This window comes from Typopeltis vanoorti, chromosome 8, assembly GCF_054136105.1.
Source record: "Typopeltis vanoorti isolate ZY-2024b chromosome 8, IOZ_Tvanoo_1.0, whole genome shotgun sequence".
Lineage (NCBI taxonomy): Eukaryota > Metazoa > Arthropoda > Arachnida > Uropygi > Thelyphonidae > Typopeltis > Typopeltis vanoorti.
The window spans coordinates 118,355,462-118,374,308 of record NC_143556.1 but is presented as its reverse complement, the minus strand read 5'-3'; the positions used below and the strand labels follow the sequence as shown (position 1 = coordinate 118,374,308).

Sequence of the window (18,847 nt, the reverse complement as noted above, 5' to 3'; positions counted from 1 at the left end):
GAGCGGATACGCTAACCACTCAGCCAACCAGGCCGATTATGGGGGGGGGGGGGGTGGGGGGGGGGGGGGGTGGGGGGGGGGGGGGGTGGGGGGGGGGGGGGGTGGGGGGGGGGGGGGGTGGGGGGGGGGGGGGGTGGGGGGGGGGGGGGGTGGGGGGGGGGGGGGGTGGGGGGGGGGGGGGGTGGGGGGGGGGGGGGGTGGGGGGGGGGGGGGGTGGGGGGGGGGGGGGGTGGGGGGGGGGGGGGGTGGGGGGGGGGGGGGGTGGGGGGGGGGGGGGGTGGGGGGGGGGGGGGGTGGGGGGGGGGGGGGGTGGGGGGGGGGGGGGGTGGGGGGGGGGGGGGGTGGGGGGGGGGGGGGGTGGGGGGGGGGGGGGGTGGGGGGGGGGGGGGGTGGGGGGGGGGGGGGGTGGGGGGGGGGGGGGGTGGGGGGGGGGGGGGGTGGGGGGGGGGGGGGGTGGGGGGGGGGGGGGGTGGGGGGGGGGGGGGGTGGGGGGGGGGGGGGGTGGGGGGGGGGGGGGGTGGGGGGGGGGGGGGGTGGGGGGTTAGCGTATCCGCTCTCCAGTCAAAAGGCTGCGAGTTCAAATCCCTTCGTGGGGATGGATGTTTGTGATTATCTGTGGAAATACAAGCAGTGGTGGTCGACGGTAGACGGCGTTGATGTAGATGACGAAGGTAGTTGCGGTTGGTGGAGTAGTGGAGACGGAGAGTTGTAGAGTAGGTGCCCTCCCTCGATTAGTCTTTGGACTTCCTGGAAGTGTTATGTTATAATAATAATAATATCAGGAAAAGCATTTCCACACTACTGCCATCATACTTTACAGGTGAAAAGAAAACCCTTGCTCAGTCATATATCACATTTATATCTCCTTTGAATCAAATAAGCGTATCTGTTCATGGCAGCTTCCACCACGAAAAACACACCCTTCTGCTTTAACCTTTGGGTTGTTAATAACATCATGTCATCTTTCCAGTAGTCTACTGTCCAACCACTGCAAGTTGTTGGACAGTAGGATCATAAATTAATTGATAATGATCAGTTAGTTTATGATAACCATCAAACTGAGTGCCTCTGAAAATCCTGGTAGTCGACTAACTCTACACTATCTGCTATATCCAGTGGAGTATATAATTACAGTTATTAGTTTTACCTTTCCCTACACAAAGTAAGATAAAAACACACCAACAGTATATCCAACAGCATGTGAAAACATGTCGTTGAGTCATCTGCGCAAAAGGTTCATTTTTGAAGGAACGGTCAGGGTAGGGGATGGTAAGTGTAAACAGTACTATAAGAAAATACCAGAGTCGAGTGACTTTGGACTTAAGGTAATCGTTCATCCACTGCAGCTGCTGTTTTGTGATTTGTGTTTGGTAATGCAAAAATAAAGGGTGAGCCACAAATTCTTTGAAAGTTTCTTTGTGAAAAGTTCTAATTGTTTAGAATTTTGTAAACGAATGTTACCATAAAGTATACGATCAGAGCTAATAATCAGTGAAATAACAATAAATAACTATTTATTTGTGGTGCCATATGAAGTAATCTAAGAAGAAGAAGAAGAAGAATGAAGGAAAACGATTATGAAAAATCGACAGTGGGTGAAAAATACGAATTTTCAGTTATCATTGGGATAATTGATGTACAATTTTGTTGAATAAGAGTTCAAATTTATTTCCTAAAGAAATTTGTATTTCTGATGGAATTAGTGTAAGATATGCAGTGACAAAATCACCTTGTAATTGGAAAGAATTACCTGAAAGAGTTAAAAAACAGAATTCTTGGTTAATAAAATATAACCATCAGCTGAAGTGGGAAATTGGTTCACTAGCTTTGGACAAACTAAGAGATTGGATGATAGAATCAACATGCAAATATCATATATTACTTGCCAAAGGAAGAGAAAAATCAAAAACATTAACGAAGTTAATAGGGAGGCCTGTTCTTGATTTAAATGAAATTGGATGCCCGAAACGCGAAAACATAACGTGTACTTTTAAATGCTTTTGGAAACATAACGAAAGATTCTGTGCTTTTAATAATTCTCTGAAGTATACGAATTGGTTTCAAAGAAATAAATACACAACCCTTAATTTTACTACAGTAATAAATTCCCAACGAATGCCAAACGAAGAATTAACTTTCAGATGAGAGTCACATTGTCAAAACCATACGATGGCAATTCCACAACCATGGAAGAACCTTTGATGTATTTTTCAATTTATTTATTTTCTGTATTGTTAGATTCAGTAAATACAATTTGTAAATAATATTTCGTTCAATAAAATGTGTAAATTTAAATGAACAAATTGGGTGTCGTATATGTGTTATCCAAATTTAAGAAGGAAGATAACATTTTTTTATTTTTTATTTTTTTTTCCTTGTGAAATTTCATGCCACAAAGTAACCAGAGAATTTTTTTTTTTTGATTCATTGAATTAAAAGTGTTACAGAAATAGGTTAAGAGCACAAGGAATCGAAGGTAAAATTAATAGTTATATTGGTAATTTCCCAACAGAAACCAAGAGTTCAAAACAAAACACACGATTTCTCACCTACGTACAACAAAAGGCGACCGGATAAGATAGATACCGTAAAAGGTAAGACTTAATCAGAAATATACAGTGTTGGAAAATAAATTCTCATATACTTTATATATTTATTAATTCTGCTCAGTTATTCTGTTAGAATATGACCTGTAAAAGTAAAAAATACAGAAAATAACGAATCAATTGAAAAAAAAATAATAAAAATTTCACTTGTCTGAATTCCATACTCTAACAGCAATCGGAATTCGAAACCGGAAATAACACTTACCCTAAACAAAACAGCGCATAGACTTTCCAACCAAGGATGGACACAGTGGGAAAGATAAATACAGAGAACCAAACGGATACTAAAGTAAATTAAGTAGTCCACTAGATTTTCTGGTTATTTACAGAAATATCTATCAACTCCTATGTTTTGTGTGTTTTGTGGTGTGAATATATGTTAGACACAGTAACCTATAATGAAAACTCTTTTCCGTTTTGAAAAAAAAATAATAATTTCACTTATCAGAATTCCATAATCTAACAGTAATCGGAATTCGAAACCGGAAATAACACTTACCCTAAACAAAACGGCGCATAGACTTTCCCAAGTGGGAAAGAATTAATACAGCCAACCAATCGGATACTACTCTAAATTAAAATTAAATGTAAGCATTAATTAACAACACCAATGAATCCCGACGGTAACGAAGAATGAATAATTTTAGGATATGTGTTATTCAAACATCTTGATACTAAGTCCTTAGTCATATGAAATTATTTGAGAAATATCCAAACTTGAGGAAATGATACCTTTTGAACAATACCCCAATTTACGGATGTGACTCATGTCATCCCCTTTGAAGAAAACCGATCGCTCGGGGATATTGCAAATGACGAAAGCCCAGCATCTACGGTCTGTAATGAAAAGGATGAAGTAACTAGTTCAGGTTACAGTATTTACAGAAATTTCATTCTTTGTGGTTTTTGTGTTTGTGTTGTGGATATAAATTCAACTATTTTGGAATATTCGTATTTCGAAGAGTCATCTGGAAAACTGTAAGTACTTTTTTAACTTAAACATAACAATTGCTCGTATGTTTTTGGTAAGCGTAATTCTAATACTGAATAGTTTTTTTTTTCCATAAGAATAATCATAGGGTATATATTAGAGTATCAACATGGATACATTAGTGATTTTTTATATCTAATATGTGTGTGTGTGTTTAAGGACAGGTTTTTTAAGTATATAATTAATTATTCAGAAAAACTCGAAACACGAGAGCCATCACGACTTTCTCTAAGAATTCCCACGCTTTAACAGGAAAGAAATACCCAAAATGTATTGGAAAATTAGTACATCCATCTATAGAAGAAAAAAAACTGTATGTTTGTGTGACATAGAATATAGTTAAATTAAATTATCATTCCAAACTCAATAACAACAAACATTCACGTCACGAATCCTAATGTGATCTTGATCTTGTCAGAAGTGTCCCACCAATCACGAGACGATTACTTAACCACTAAAATCATCCTTCCCATTCAAAACAATAACGTCACTTATTTACAACTAACAACAAATATTCACGTCACGTTTCCTTATCTTATCTTGATCTTGATCTGGTTTAAAGTGTCCCACCAATCACGACACGATTTCTTATCCACTAATATCATCCTTTCCATTCAAAACAACAACGTCACTTATTTACAACTAACAAATGACGTCACTTATCTACATCTCATAACAACAAACATTCACGTCACGATTCCTTATCTTATCTTGATCTTCATCTTGTCACTAGTGCACCACCAATAACAACACGAATCATTATCTCTAATATATCTCCCTTTTCCATTCAAAACAACAACGTCACTTATTTACAAATAACAAATGACGACATTTATTTACAAATAACAAATGACGTCACTTATCTACACCTGATAACAACACACACCCACCACACGATCCCTTATCTTATCTTGATCTTCATCTTGTCACTAGTGCACCACCAATCACAACACGAATCCTTATCTCTACCATCACCCATAATCCCATACGCGAACCAAAACACAAGAGCTGAAGCCAGTGACACACTTGCCCACACGGAAATTCCAAACATTCCAGACCCATGAAGCCATGCACACAATGACGTCATCAACCAATCACGTCACGATTCCTTATCTTATCTTGATCTTGATCTGGTCACTATAGCCTCCCCTACTACTTATGAGCTATGATCTGAGGAAGCTCCTTTAACAGTGTTCCAATTGTATTTTTATGGTCTGAATGACAGACTAATATGAAGATGAAGGGTTTTCTACTCAGAAATATTGAAACTGATTGTCGAGATGTCTGATCCTGATGCATCTTATTAACGTTTTTTGATAGCCATGGAGTGAGTATAGGTTTTATCTCGGATTTCCGACTGAACCACAATATTTTTATAGGTGATCATCGTCTCTTTGTATTGGATAATCATTGCGATTTTATATCTACAAGGAAGAATTTTTTGAAGATCCGGTAGTCATTTCCAGGCTTGGATTAATTGGAGAATATGGAAAGTTACAGTGTTAATGATGGGATAATCTGATATGTTAGAAGAGATGTGACAATTCCCTCTACTGAAAGGGACGGGGTATTTTGAAATGTAGTCACTGTTCGGTCACTCCTGGTAAAAAGGTCTGCCAGCTGTTATGAAAACTGTCTCCCAATATAACACCTCTTCTGAGGATGTTGGTGATGAAAACATGAACCTGTTCATTACTGTTTACTAATACACTAAGGCTGCTGTCTAACCTGCTGTGATGTTCTCTACTGGAATCTTTCTATTTTGTTATTAGGAATAGTTGAAGGTTCCAGTTCAAGATGTCCTGCATGAGTTGAAGAATTTTTGTTGACATAGCATCCTGCTACGCTATGTAAATATTGAGAGTAGTATATTACTCTCAATATACTACCTTCGAAAATATGAAGAGTAGTATTGTAATTCGGTATCTCCGGAGTATACTTGACATGGTCTGATAATTCTGCAGTAGTCAGGAATATGTAGGGAATCATCACTGAAGCTCATCCATGACATTGTTGAATACTGAAAATGGAATCTGCTATTCTGCTCTGTTAATTCTTTCTTAGATTTCAGACGTTGAATGGTATTAGTTTATTGAAGAAGGGGCTAGTCAAACTAATTTGCAGAGCAGATATAGGTAGTCTTGTATTTCGGATGGAATGCAGAATGACTTTTAGAAAAGGAATTAATATTTATTAATACTGATTTTTTTTCAAACTACGGATTGGGCATTACATCCTTTTGGCCTTGTTGATCTCTGATCTGTTTTCCTGGTAGTTTAGTTTTGAGTATAAATCATGGACCTGAGATATGAGTTAGGAATCCTCGTAAAGGAATCTGAGTGTTTTTCCTAGTTTATGTGGATATCCTCATATTTCTGCCTGAGGAAGTTCACTCTAAGCTTATTCGTACTGTTGTGCGCTTCTTCTTGTTCTTCTTCGTTATCTATTCTCTTTACATCTTCTCCATTAGTGAGTACAGTGTGACTGCAAGCATTATCTATGAGTTTTCAAGGCTTAGCAGATGTTAAGAATGCTGTGAATATTAATCAAAAGAAATTTATCAAAGGAAATGTTTCTCTTTCTCATCTAGTGAAGAGCATTCACGTGTAATATAGTAATATATATATATATATATATATATATATATATATATATATATATATATATATATATATATATATATATATATATATATATATATATATATACAGGGTGTCCCAAAATTCACGCAAGAAGTAATTTTGATAGAAAACACAGGTTTTTAATTAAAGATTGTAATTTCGTATTGATTCATAAAGTATACAGTATAGGGTTATGCATGGAATAGCATATCGGGTAAATGGCCTCCACGGCTTTGCTGGCACATACACACTCTTTTGTCGAAATTTTCCATGACCGTTTTGCATAAATGTGGCTGAATTTCGTTGATACAGCGCTCAATTTCCTCCTTCAAGGCGTGGGTGGTCGTGGGCTTGTTGGCATAAACCTTAGACTTCAAAAAACCCCAAAGAAAAAAGTCCAACGGCATTAAGTATGATCGGGGCGGCCAATTCTGATCACCAAAACGGGAAATTACACGACCAGGAAATAACTCATGCAGTAATTGAATTGTTTCTCGGGCTGTATGGCATGTGGCACCGTCTTGTTGAAACCACATGTCGTCCATATCCATATCTTGCAATTTAAGCAAAAAACTGGATTATCATGTAGCGATAGCGAGCACCATTAACTGTTATTGCCTAACCAGCCGCATTTTCGAAGAAGAATGGACCGATGATGCCTCCAGCCCAAAATCCGCACCAAACACTGACACGTTGTGGATGCATTTGTTTCTCAAGAATCGCTCGTGGATTTTCTGAACCCCAAATGCGACAATTTTGTTGATTAACGAATCCATCAAGATGAAAATGAGCCTCATCGCTGAAGATGATTTTGTTCGAAAAATAAGCATCCACTTGTTGTTGTTCCATAATCCATTCAACGAACTCTCTTTGCTGTGTGTGGTCATTTTTAATAACCCTGAACTGTCAGCTTTCACGCTGTCTTTTTTTTTTTCGTTGGCAACACTTTGCCGCACAAATGGCGCTAAATTTAAATCTTGCGTGAATTTTGGGACACCATGTATAAATATATATATGTTAAAGATGCCAAGTTATTTTAAACCTGGTTTTACTTCATTTCCCAAGAAAGCAAACAGACAAATAAGTCAAGTTTGCGCCGGCACGTATTTCAAGTCTAGCTGACCCTCAAAGTAGTGCAAGTCAAGGTAACTCATGGTAAAGATAGAATAAGCTCTGATCACTATTCTTAATATTTATCCTTAATGCACAGCCCATCTCCTGAGGATCCCTTGCCTTTAATACATAGCATCATACATCTCCCTTGAGGAGATGTATGATGCTATGTATTAAAGGCAAGGGGCCACTACCCAGACCGGTTTCGATCTTTATTGAGGTCTCATCAGTGGGAGCCAGGCTAGAAATACCAAGATTTTACTAATACAGAGCTTATAAGTATTTTGCCAGAACAAATTACCATAAATTGTTTTAACCTTATTAAATAAAAATCTCAGGATGATATATAAATGTAGAAAGTATTTTACCTTGGATATAATAAATTTTAAAGATGCCAAGCTATTTTAAACCTGGTTTTACTCCATTTCCCAAGTAAGCAAACTGACAAATAAGTCAAGTTTGCGCCTGCACGTATTGCAAGTCTAGGTGACCCACTGATGAGACCTCAATAAAGGTCGAAACCGGTCTGGGTAGTGGCCCCCTTGCCTTTAATACATAGCATCATACATCTCCTCAAGGAGATTGGCTGTGCATTAAGGGTAAATATTAAGAATAGTGATCAGAGTTTATTCTATCTTCACCATGAGTTGCCTTAACTTGCACTACTTTGAGGGTCAGCTAGACTTGCAATACGTGACAAATACGTGACAAATACGGCTGCAAACTTGACAAATAAGTCAAGTTTGCAGCCGCAAACTTGACTTATTTGTCTGTTTGCTTACTTAGAAAATGGAGTAAAACCAGGTTTAAAATAGCTTGGCATCTTTAACATTTATTATACCCAAGGTAAAATACTTCCTACATATATATATTTATATATATATTTTTTTTTTTTTGAGGTTAGTTGAAAGGGGAGGCTTGACATTTTTTGATTGATGTTCTTCCCCTTAGTTTGGTATTCCTTACTTCTAGTGTTGCTCCGTACCAGATTCTCTGTGTCATTTGATATTTAGGAACAAACTCTTCCTAATGCGATCCTCCTCAGAACAGCAGAAACATTATGATTTCACTGATAAGTAGAAATTGGAAGTTGTGATTTTGTAATTTCAACTGTCATTGTAATTCAGTATACTAACCTGAACCTTTCTCCACGCTTTTCAAAAAACTTGACAGAATTAATAAATTAGTTTCAAAATAAACAACCCATTTCTCTCCATATCGTAAAAATGTTATCATTACAACAAGGACATGTTCCTATGGAGCAGCATGAATTCAATTTTCAGAAAATTCTAAATGATATTAAAATAATTTGGGGTGTACTTTCAAAATAGGAAGCATTTTGTGTTTGTTTATCGTTTTGTACATATATAAAAATTACCATCTAACTTTGACTTCATTGAAATTTGGAATTTCGGATCTTTATAAATAAATAAATAAATAAATAAAATAAGCAAAAAATTGTACCATGTTCCAGTTTTAGTTTAAACTAAACCAGAACAGTGTGGATAAAATTATTTAAATGTTTCAAAAAATGATTCACAATAATAACTTAATAACTTCTTTCAGATGGAATGGGCTTCGATATTTTGAATCTCTACCAAAATATTTTGCAGAATTTCAGGTTTCGACTAAATCGAACTGTTTACTGAGGGAGGGGGGGAATAACATTTCGAAATGATACAGAAAAATAAACTATCATCTTGGTGGAACAGAATATAATGAAATCTAAAAGCAGTATTAGTAGTAATGACAAACAAATCCAAATTTATTGGATAAATTTTTTGCTGCTGTTCCGATGAACTGTACAAAAATAATATTGTGAAAATCAGGGTATTATTTCTGGGAAAACTCCCATCCTCTTAAAAACTATTATTTTTACGGCTATTTTGCCTGTTTTTGTTTAGGAGTGCCCCTGTTTTAATGTCATTGGCTTTTTATTCAAGAATTCTTAGGGCATTGCAGATGTATTTTAGAGGCAAACATATGTAGCATAATAGAAGAAAATTTGCACATACCTTTTCTTGGATGATGTTGCCTGTCTTCTTTCTGCGGTGTGCACACTTGCTGTTATGGTGTTGAGAGGAGAGTTGGGGGGGGGGGGCGTAAGGCAGTGTGGGAGAATTAATTTGAAAAAAAACAGGGTTTTTTATATAATATATACATATATTATTTTTAAGGGTGGGCGGAGCGCTTTTTTTGTAATGTGGGAAAAAGATGAAAAAGGGGGCTGAAAATAGCAACTGTATTTTAGAAGGGCAAGGGTTTATGGGAAAAGGGAGCTGGGGAGAGCGTTGACGGGGTGAGAGCCGTTTCGACCGTGTGGTCGTCATTTGACATAGCATCCAGTTTCTCATGGAGAAACTGGATGCTATGTCGTCGTGTCGGCTTGGTGTTTCTGCCTTTGAAGTGTTTGTGTTATCGCCTATTGGTCGGAGTTGTTACCTAATTTTTATGTTGTGAAGCATCCAACACTCGCAGATTATGTAGGGTCGGTGGACGTTGATTGAGTTCTCGTCATATTTTATGGCTATCGTTTCCGATATTGTAAGCATTGTTTCATTGTGTTGTCTGTCTATTATGATGGCCTTGTCGATTTGCGGGGTACGTTTTTGTTCAAGGGTGTGAACTGCTATTTCTGTTTTCCCTGTACTTTGTATACTATTTTCTTTTCGACGATGCGTTTTTTAGTGGTTAAATGTTCTGGTATAGGGATGTTACAGTCAAGAAAGTTCTTGTAGTCTTGCCCATAAAGACCTGATGGTAGAACCTGTGTAGGTGATATTACAGTCTCTTTGGGAGGGAAATTTGTAGACTACGTTGTGGTGTTCTAATATTTCTTTGTGTGTGTGAGATTTAGTGGGTTTCGGAAGATTTGCCAATTTTTGGTTTGTGGTGAATACCAGTTTGTAGTCAGTATGTTTGAAGATGTATTTGTAGACTTTGTATGTGTTCTGGATGTATGGCAGTTTGATAACCTTTTTTGTTGGTAAGTTTGTTTTGGTTGTTGGGTTGTTTTGACGGGTTTTTGCTGTTCTGTTTGCATAATTTATTAGTTGTGTGGGATATTTGCGATTTTTAAAAATCTGTGTTAGTTTCTTTATTTCTGTGTTGAGATAATTATGGTTAGTTGAAAACTTGTAAGCATTTATTAATTGTGATAGGATGACCGATTTTTTAACAGAATATATATGGTATGAGTAGAAATGGAGGTAGTTTCCGATATGCGTGTAGTATATTTTCGTGGCTATTTTGTTGTTTTTTCTGATTAATGTAAAGTTTAAGAAATTGATGGATTTGTTCTGTTCGGTTTCTATGGTGAATTTCAGTCTGTTGCTGTAACTGTTTAGGTACACTTGTATGGTGGTGATGTGTGTAGGTTCTCCAATGTACAAAATACCGTCCACGTATCTGCCATAAAAGTGATGCCGGGGGAGGGGAGGGTGAAGTAGGAGTGATTCTATGTGTGCTAGGAATAATTCCGCTAGTTGTCCGCTGATATTCTGGTCCATAGGATGAGCCCGAAATTTTGAATATACATATTGTTGTTGAATTTGAAGAAGTTTGCAGAGATTATTAGTTTGATTAAGTTTATAATATCATTAGGTGTTAATTTTGTAAGAAAGTGTAGGGTGTGGTCTTCTGTGAGTAGTGTGTGTACGATGTCTAACGTTCTGGGAACATCCACCTTAGTGTATAATGAAGCTGCATCCAAAGAAGTGAGGATATCTTCCTGGGATAAGGTTATGCTATTCATTTTTTTGAAAAGGTAGTCCGTATTTTTTATCATGGAGTTAGACGTTGTAAGTAATGGTTTGAGAAGCTTTTGAAATTAATTACAACGTCTAACTCCAGTAAAAAAATACGGACGACCTTTTCAAAAAAATGAATAGCATAACCCTATCCCAGGAAGATATCCTCACTTCTTTGGATGCAGATTCATTATACACTAACGTGGACGTTCCCAGAACATTAGACATCGTACACACACTACTCACAGAAGACCACACCCTACACTCTCTTACAAAATTAACACCTAATGATATTCTAAACTTAATCAAACTAATAATCTCTGCAAACTTCTTCAAATTCAACAACAACAACATGTATATTCAAATTTTAGGACTCATCCTATGGATCAGAATATCAGCGGACAACTAGCGGAATTATTCCTATCATACATAGAATCACTCCTACTTCACCCTCCCTTCCCCCGGCATCACCTTTTATGGCAGATACGTGGACGGTATTTTGTACATTGGAAAACCTGCACACATCACCACCATACAAGTGTACCTAAACAGTTACGGCAACAGACTGAAATTCACCATAGAAACCAAACAGAACAAATCCATCAATTTCTTAAACTTTACATTAATCAGAAAAAACAACAAAATAGTCACGAAAATATGCCACAAACCCACGCATATCGGAAACTACCTCCATTTCTACTCATACCATACATATTCTGTTAAAAAATCGGTCATCCTATCACAATTAATAAATGCTTACAAGTTTTCAACTAACCATAATTATCTCAACACAGAAATAAAGAAACTAACACAGATTTTTAAAAATCGCAACTATCCCACACAACTAATAAATTATGCAAACAGAACAGCAAAATCCCGTCTAAACAATCCAACAACCAAAACAAACTTCCCAACAAAAAAGTTGTCAAACTGCCATACATCCAGAACACATACAAAGCCTACAAATACATCTTCAAACATACTGACTACAAACTGGTATTCGCCACAAACCAAAAATTGGCAAACCTTCTAAAACCCACTAAATCTCACACACACAAAGAAATATTAGAACACCACAACGTAGTCTACAAATTTCCCTGCCAAAAAGACTGTGATATCACCTACACAGGTTCCACCATCAGGTCTTTGTGGGCAAGACTACAAGAACACTTCCGTGACTGTAACATCCCTATTCCAGAACATTTAAACACTAAAAAACGCAACATCAAAAAGAAAAATAGAATACAAAGTACAGGGAAAATAGAAATAGCAGTTCACGCCCTTGAACAAAAACATACCCTACAAATCGACAAGGCCATCATAATAGACAGACAACACAATAAAACAATGCTTACAATATCGGAAACGATAGCCATAAAATATGACGAGAACTCAATCAACGTCCACTGACTCTACATAATTTGCGAGTGTTGGAAGCTTCACAAAATAAAAATTAGGTCACAACTCCGACTAATTGATGATAACACAAACACTTCAAAGGCAAAAACACCAAGCTGACACGACGACATAGAGTTCAGACGACGATCCACATGGTCGAACCGGCTCGCACCCCGTCAACCCCCCCCGGCCCCCTTGTCCAATAAACAGTTGCTATTTTCAGCCCCCATTTTTCATCTTTTTCCTACATTACAAAAAAACGCTCAGCCCACTCTTAAAAATAATATATGTATATATTATACAAAAAACCCTGGTTTTTCAAATTAATTCTCCCACACTGCCCTAAGTCCCCCCCCCCCACTTTCCTTTCAACACCATAACAGCAGAAGTATGCACACCGCAGAAAGAAGACAGGCAACAACATCCAAGAAAAGGTATGTGCGAATTTTCTTCTATTATGCTACATATGTTTGCCTCTAAAATACATCTTCAATGCCCTAAGAATTCTTGAGTAAAAAGCCAATGACATTAAAACAGATGCACTTCTAAACAAAAGCAGGCAAAAATAGCAGTAAAATTAATTGTGAAAATCATCTTCTTATGATTATCTTAGATCATTTCCACATCTGCTGTTAAATAAGTTTAACTCTACTTATTGTTTGAGACTTTTCAGCGTGCCACACCTACAGCATACAGCATTGCCTCAAGCATTACGAGTTTCCTAATGCAAAACTATTATCTTTTATGTGATTTCCACCCACTAAAGTTAAAATCATGGGTGAACTAAGTCTCTCTCTCTCTCTCTCTCTGTACACATACATAGAGAGAAAGAGAAAGGAGAGAGAGAGAATATATATATATAAGAATATGCAATACGTAATTACATAATCCAGAAATTCTCTACAGATCAAAGATGGAATCTAGGTTACGTCTGCCCTCCAATAACTGCAGAGGTTGACTCACAGTGGGGTGATAAACCTGATCTCCCACCTAGAGACCATCGCTAACATCCCTGCCCAAAACGGGATTCCTCCCGCAGCCACTCGGCCAACCAGATCCGCTTCATATCGAATTACTTGATTTAAATAAAGGAATCTAAAGCATGTGACAGTCCTATAGGCTTATTTCAGTTTTTTTGAGTTAAATCAACTTAATATATTTTAAATGAAAATAAATAAGCTAAACATATTTACTATTAGAATATTCAGATATTTCAAGTTCAAAGTTTTTTTTTTTTATGATGTATAATTTTTAAATAACGCATATGTTTTATTTTACTTTACACTCAGCCTAATTAAATTTTCAATTATTTGAAATAAATCTTTTGCTTAACAACATCTCAAATCGAGGGAAAAATCGAAATAACTAAATTGAATTTTTCACTGGTAGGATGAAATGAGACATTATTATTCAAATAAAGAAGTAGAATAGAAATGACACGGTATACAGAAAACAGTTCATCGAAAGACGATTTACCTAAAGTTAACATTAAAAAATAAATAAATTCGCTAATACCTTTTAAAGCAATTCGCCAATCAATCGAAAATATGCAGTTCATTCATCCAAACAGCAAATTGAAGAAAGCATTTGATCGAAAAATGACTAGAAAGACAATTTCACCCATACATCGGTTAAAATCGATATATGTGATTTACCTGTAGGAGAAAGGGAAAAAAAGAAAAAAAAAAACATGTATATTTACGTCAAATAAACCATCGTAATAGTACTTTGGCATAACATCGCAGATGCAAAGCCTCGAAGTTAAAAACGAGTGTCGCACTATCAGACTTCAACACAATATTAAAGTTTCCTCTAAGTTATCCCCTTACCCACAGCGTAAATTTTTCAACGAGTGGCTTTTCTTTAATATTTTCAAAATTCATAAATTTAAATATTTAAATATGTTGTGTTTAAATAAAAAAATAAATCCTCTAAAGCTTTTGGAGTAGGAGAAGCTCTATTAGTCCTAACCAACATTTTGAAGACAGGCAGTTAGCTAATCTCTATCCCTCAAGATTTCATTGATAGTAAGCCCCAAGTTATCAATGAATCCAATCATTTCTGAGAGAGGGAGGAAAGAAAAAGAAAAACTGCCGCCATCTCGTATCCAAAAATCCTAACGCTTCGTATTAGAAACTGCATGTAATAGTGTGAGTTTAATGATCGTTTTACTATTCCGTTATTATCATTTTTTTATTCATTTTTAATAAGTCACTTATTATTATTACGCAACACCTCCAAAGAGTTCAAAGACTCATCGGATGAGAGCACCTACTCTACAACTACATCTAACCGCAACTATACCAACGCCATCTACCTCCTACCACCACTAGTATTTCCACAGACAGTCACAAACTTCCATGCCCACGGCGGGATTCGAACCCACAGCCTTTTGGCTGGAGAGCGGATATATATATATATATATATATATATATATATATATATATATATATATATATATATATATATATATATATATATATATATATATATATATATATATATATATATATATATATATATATAAAGCTACGATAAGTCTGCTTATAACGAGGTCTCTACTATACTTATATTTAGTAAATAGATGATAGTATATTGCGCTACAGAATATTCTCATTAGTTAAGTCGACATACAGTGAACAAATATTGTTGTTTTCTTCTTATTCTAGTATCGCTTTTTCTATCCACACTAATCTTGTGGCAATGGCGTAAAGAAGAATGGATAACTACAGAATTCCAAAACCGTTAGCACTAAAGAGTACCCTTAGGGAATAAAATGGCGTAGCAAATTTATTTAATATTTATTATTTTCAAGAATAAAACTATATGTAAAACTATGCATACTGTGTATTGGAATACGGTAATCAATTTCTGTTTTCAATCTTTCTTTTTTTTTAAATTTCTTTCTGGCAGAAACTTTTCTCCTTTTCAAAATTTTAGCCCGAATTCTGCAAGCGGTTCGGAGGTTTGGTTCATTTGTAATTTCATCGTATGCTTTGCACCGATTTTCTTTTACATGTTGTTGACAGTTACTCCTGATGTGTCATCCGCAGCTGCCGATTGCCTGCCACTCCTCTTATCGAGAGTCTTTACTCCTTGTCCGACATTGACAGAGTCGAACGAGGAGTAAAGTCGACATAAATGCACACCAAGACATCGTGATTGTGGTCTACCGTACCATTTCAAGATCGGATGTTTGTTTGTTTGTTTGTTTTTTTCCACGTTAGGTTTCAATTTTGAAGCACGAACTTTGGTCATTCTGTGATATTCGAACTGAGATGAGTTTTTTCTTCATCTTCAAGATCTTATTTCGCAGAACAAGAGCATGCTGAACAGAAAATGACGTTTCGATTCGGTTTAACTGTTTTGAAGATGGAAACTATTAACAACGTCCCTAGCTTCGTAAGTGCAGCGAACGTGACCATCACATTTTTTTACTTCATGATTTAAGATTATGGAATAGGATTTTTTCCTTTTAGAACATAAATATTATACTTAGTGTGCAAATGTATGCACAATAAACAGAGGCGGAGGACACTATGGTTTCCACGAAAGAAACCTAAAACGCTTCCAAAAAGACCATGAAGATTTTACTCTGTTAAACATTTTCACAGTTAATTTCTTGAATTTTTGCATTATAAAACCTCTAAAAATGATGTTTGTCAACTTAAATAATCCAACACAATTGCTAACTGTACAAAACATGTGAATCTGGCTCAGCACTAACGAGAAGAGACAAGAGGAAGTTTTTGTTTCTTCTTTTTCTTTAACTCATTACCATGACAGGGTATCCAAGTGCAATTAGGTCAAATTTAACTACCAGTCATTTGTTTAAGAATATAAAATAAAATTATTCTTACCTGTTCAGTGAATCCGCACTTTCAGATGTACATACTTTGTTCATCTTTCTTCCTTGTCGTAAATCGATTTCTACACTTTTTTTTATTGCCAAAGGCTCACACTTTTCTGCGTTCTTTGTGTAATTTTGCGACTTTAAATTTGAATTCCTTTTATTTTTACATGTTAATCTGCACTTTCTGTCCTCTGTGTGGAGATAATCCCATATTTTACTGACACGAAAATCTTCCATTTCAACATCGCTTTCTTTGTCAATTGGGTGTCTACGTTCATTACGTGAATAATGATATTCCACTCCGCCTCTTTTGTTGCTTCCATTTATTTTATGGGTCATATTACATGCCTTTAATGTGGGAAAAAATTCTCCCTCCTTAGGCCAAGGTGCGTGTTTCTTGCTGTCTTTGAAATGACAAGTTCCTTCTTTATAATCTCTCGTTAATATCAAGGTATCCGTACTATCTGTCACTGGTTTATACTGTTTATTTTTTCGGAAAATCTTCCAACAATACCCCATTTCAGAACTTACGCTGCTAGGAGTATCATTGAAGCATTCGCCATTGCTTATTTGATGAAGCGGTTTGTCACATAAACTTCTTAAAGTGGTCGCAACAACATGACGGCGTACCGCGACCAAATGTTCCAGGTAATCTTTGGGTTTACATTCATGAGAATTAATGGCTACTGTATAAGGAGCAGATCCCATGGGTGCTTTTATTTGATATGCATGCCAGAAGGGCAGTTCCGGATAAATATTTTCATCGTCTGTGAGGCTGTTCATTATATTAACATCTCTATTCCAAGTACTATGAGAAATGTGACAATTGCTTTGTTTTTTTGTTAACCATGGCCATAGAAGCCTATCACCTTTGTGTGGCTCTTTCATTCCATGCGTACGACTTTTACGTCTGTATGGAAATGTCATCCATTTTTTGCTATTGGAATTTTTACTCGTAATCAATTCTCTCCCCCAACAGCTACATATCTGATTATCTGAAAGACTGCGGTAAAATTTCTTTCTGAATTTATGAAAGTCATGGACTTTAGACAAAACAGATTGCTTCGAATCTTTGCATTTCTTTCCTAACATATTCGATAACTCAGGATTATCAAATAGATGCGGCACATCATGGCTACGGGCTCCAAAAGGATTTTCTTTTGTTAGACGAAGTAGACGAAGACTTTCTGTCATAATATTTGTCAAATATTTCAAGAAATGACCCAGACTTTGCTTTGATATACTTGGAGACGATTTTGTTTTACTAGACGGATACAAAAATAATGTTTGCGTTTGTTGATTTCGAACATTTGGCGATTTATGAGTGTTAGGTGATGGGTCTTCAACAGCATGGCCATTTAAAATATTACAAGTTAGGTTTATTGCATTCCCGAACGTCGAATCCGTTTGATTACAAGACACAGGTACGCCCTCGTTCTTCGTTAAGTCAGAAGTCTTATCTCTTTCTTTTGTACGAGATACCGTTATTGCGTTTGAAAGTTCGAAGAATGGATCATTCCGTATAATCCCAAATGATTTTGACTTGTGTTGTTCCTTAAAGTTAGGACTCTGTTCCGAAGTTCTGGATCTCGAGTAACTATGATTCTCCTCTGCCGGCGATTTCGAAGGAATCGTGTAGGGTCCCAAATGACGCAAAAGTCCATCAGTAACAATGGAGTCTAAAGACAATGTTCTGGGACTGAGACACGATACAGTAAAACTTCCTTGATCTGAAGATTTCTCTAAGCTGTCCTCAGATAAAGATGTTAACGATGGGGATAAAAGACTTCCATGGTGAGGTGTCTGGCAGCTGTTGCTAGAAGCTGTAAATGCTGTACTGAAGCGTGTAGAAGGGCCGATAAAAACATAAGTTATGCTATCGGAAGATGAAGAAAGATTACTAGAATATTCGGAGACACTATCGTTTCTTATATCTGGGCCAACTGAACCTTCGGTATCTGTATATCGAGTGGATTGGCTTCCTTCTTTTGAAGAAGCATCTCTGTCCAATGAAGTGATTCCGTGTGTCACTGAGTTTATTAACATAGTTTTATTTGGTTTACTTATAAAAGTTTCCTCCAGACTGCTGTTTACCATCATTTCGAACTCTACGGTTAAGACAATTCTTTTTGTTCACTTCCAATATGTGTACATCAGATTATAGAATAATAATAATAATAGCAACCTCAACTTCACACTTTTTTGTGTACATAAATTAATTATTTTCGATTGCACCTTTTGCAATGCTATGATTGAGATTCTTTATTTATTTTGCTACTGTTGAAAGCCCAGCGAATTTATAAAATCGTGTGTGAATATTGTAGAATCACTTAAAATGGATTGTTCTATATATGCAGCCAAATGTATAAATGTATCTCTCTCTTTCTTTTTTCTTTCTTTTTTTTTTTTTTTTTTACCTTTTGACTAAACTGAAGTACTTCAAATCTTTAGTACCTATAAAATATAACCATGCCATATATTTTACATGAAATTTACATAATAATATTATTAAAAAT

The 18,847-nt window shown here is 36.6% G+C and overlaps 1 protein-coding gene across 1 annotated transcript in view; it reads right to left on the bottom strand.

Moving 5' to 3' along the window:
- Positions 1-18,847, bottom strand: part of LOC150104309 (uncharacterized) — a 61,516-nt gene that overhangs the window by 31,778 nt on the left and 10,891 nt on the right. The window contains exon 2 of the mRNA XM_090396911.1: positions 16,339-18,785. Coding sequence (XP_090253037.1) covers positions 16,339-18,431 — 2,093 coding nt within the window. The 5' untranslated portion in view covers positions 18,432-18,785. The remainder of the gene's footprint in view (positions 1-16,338; positions 18,786-18,847) is intronic.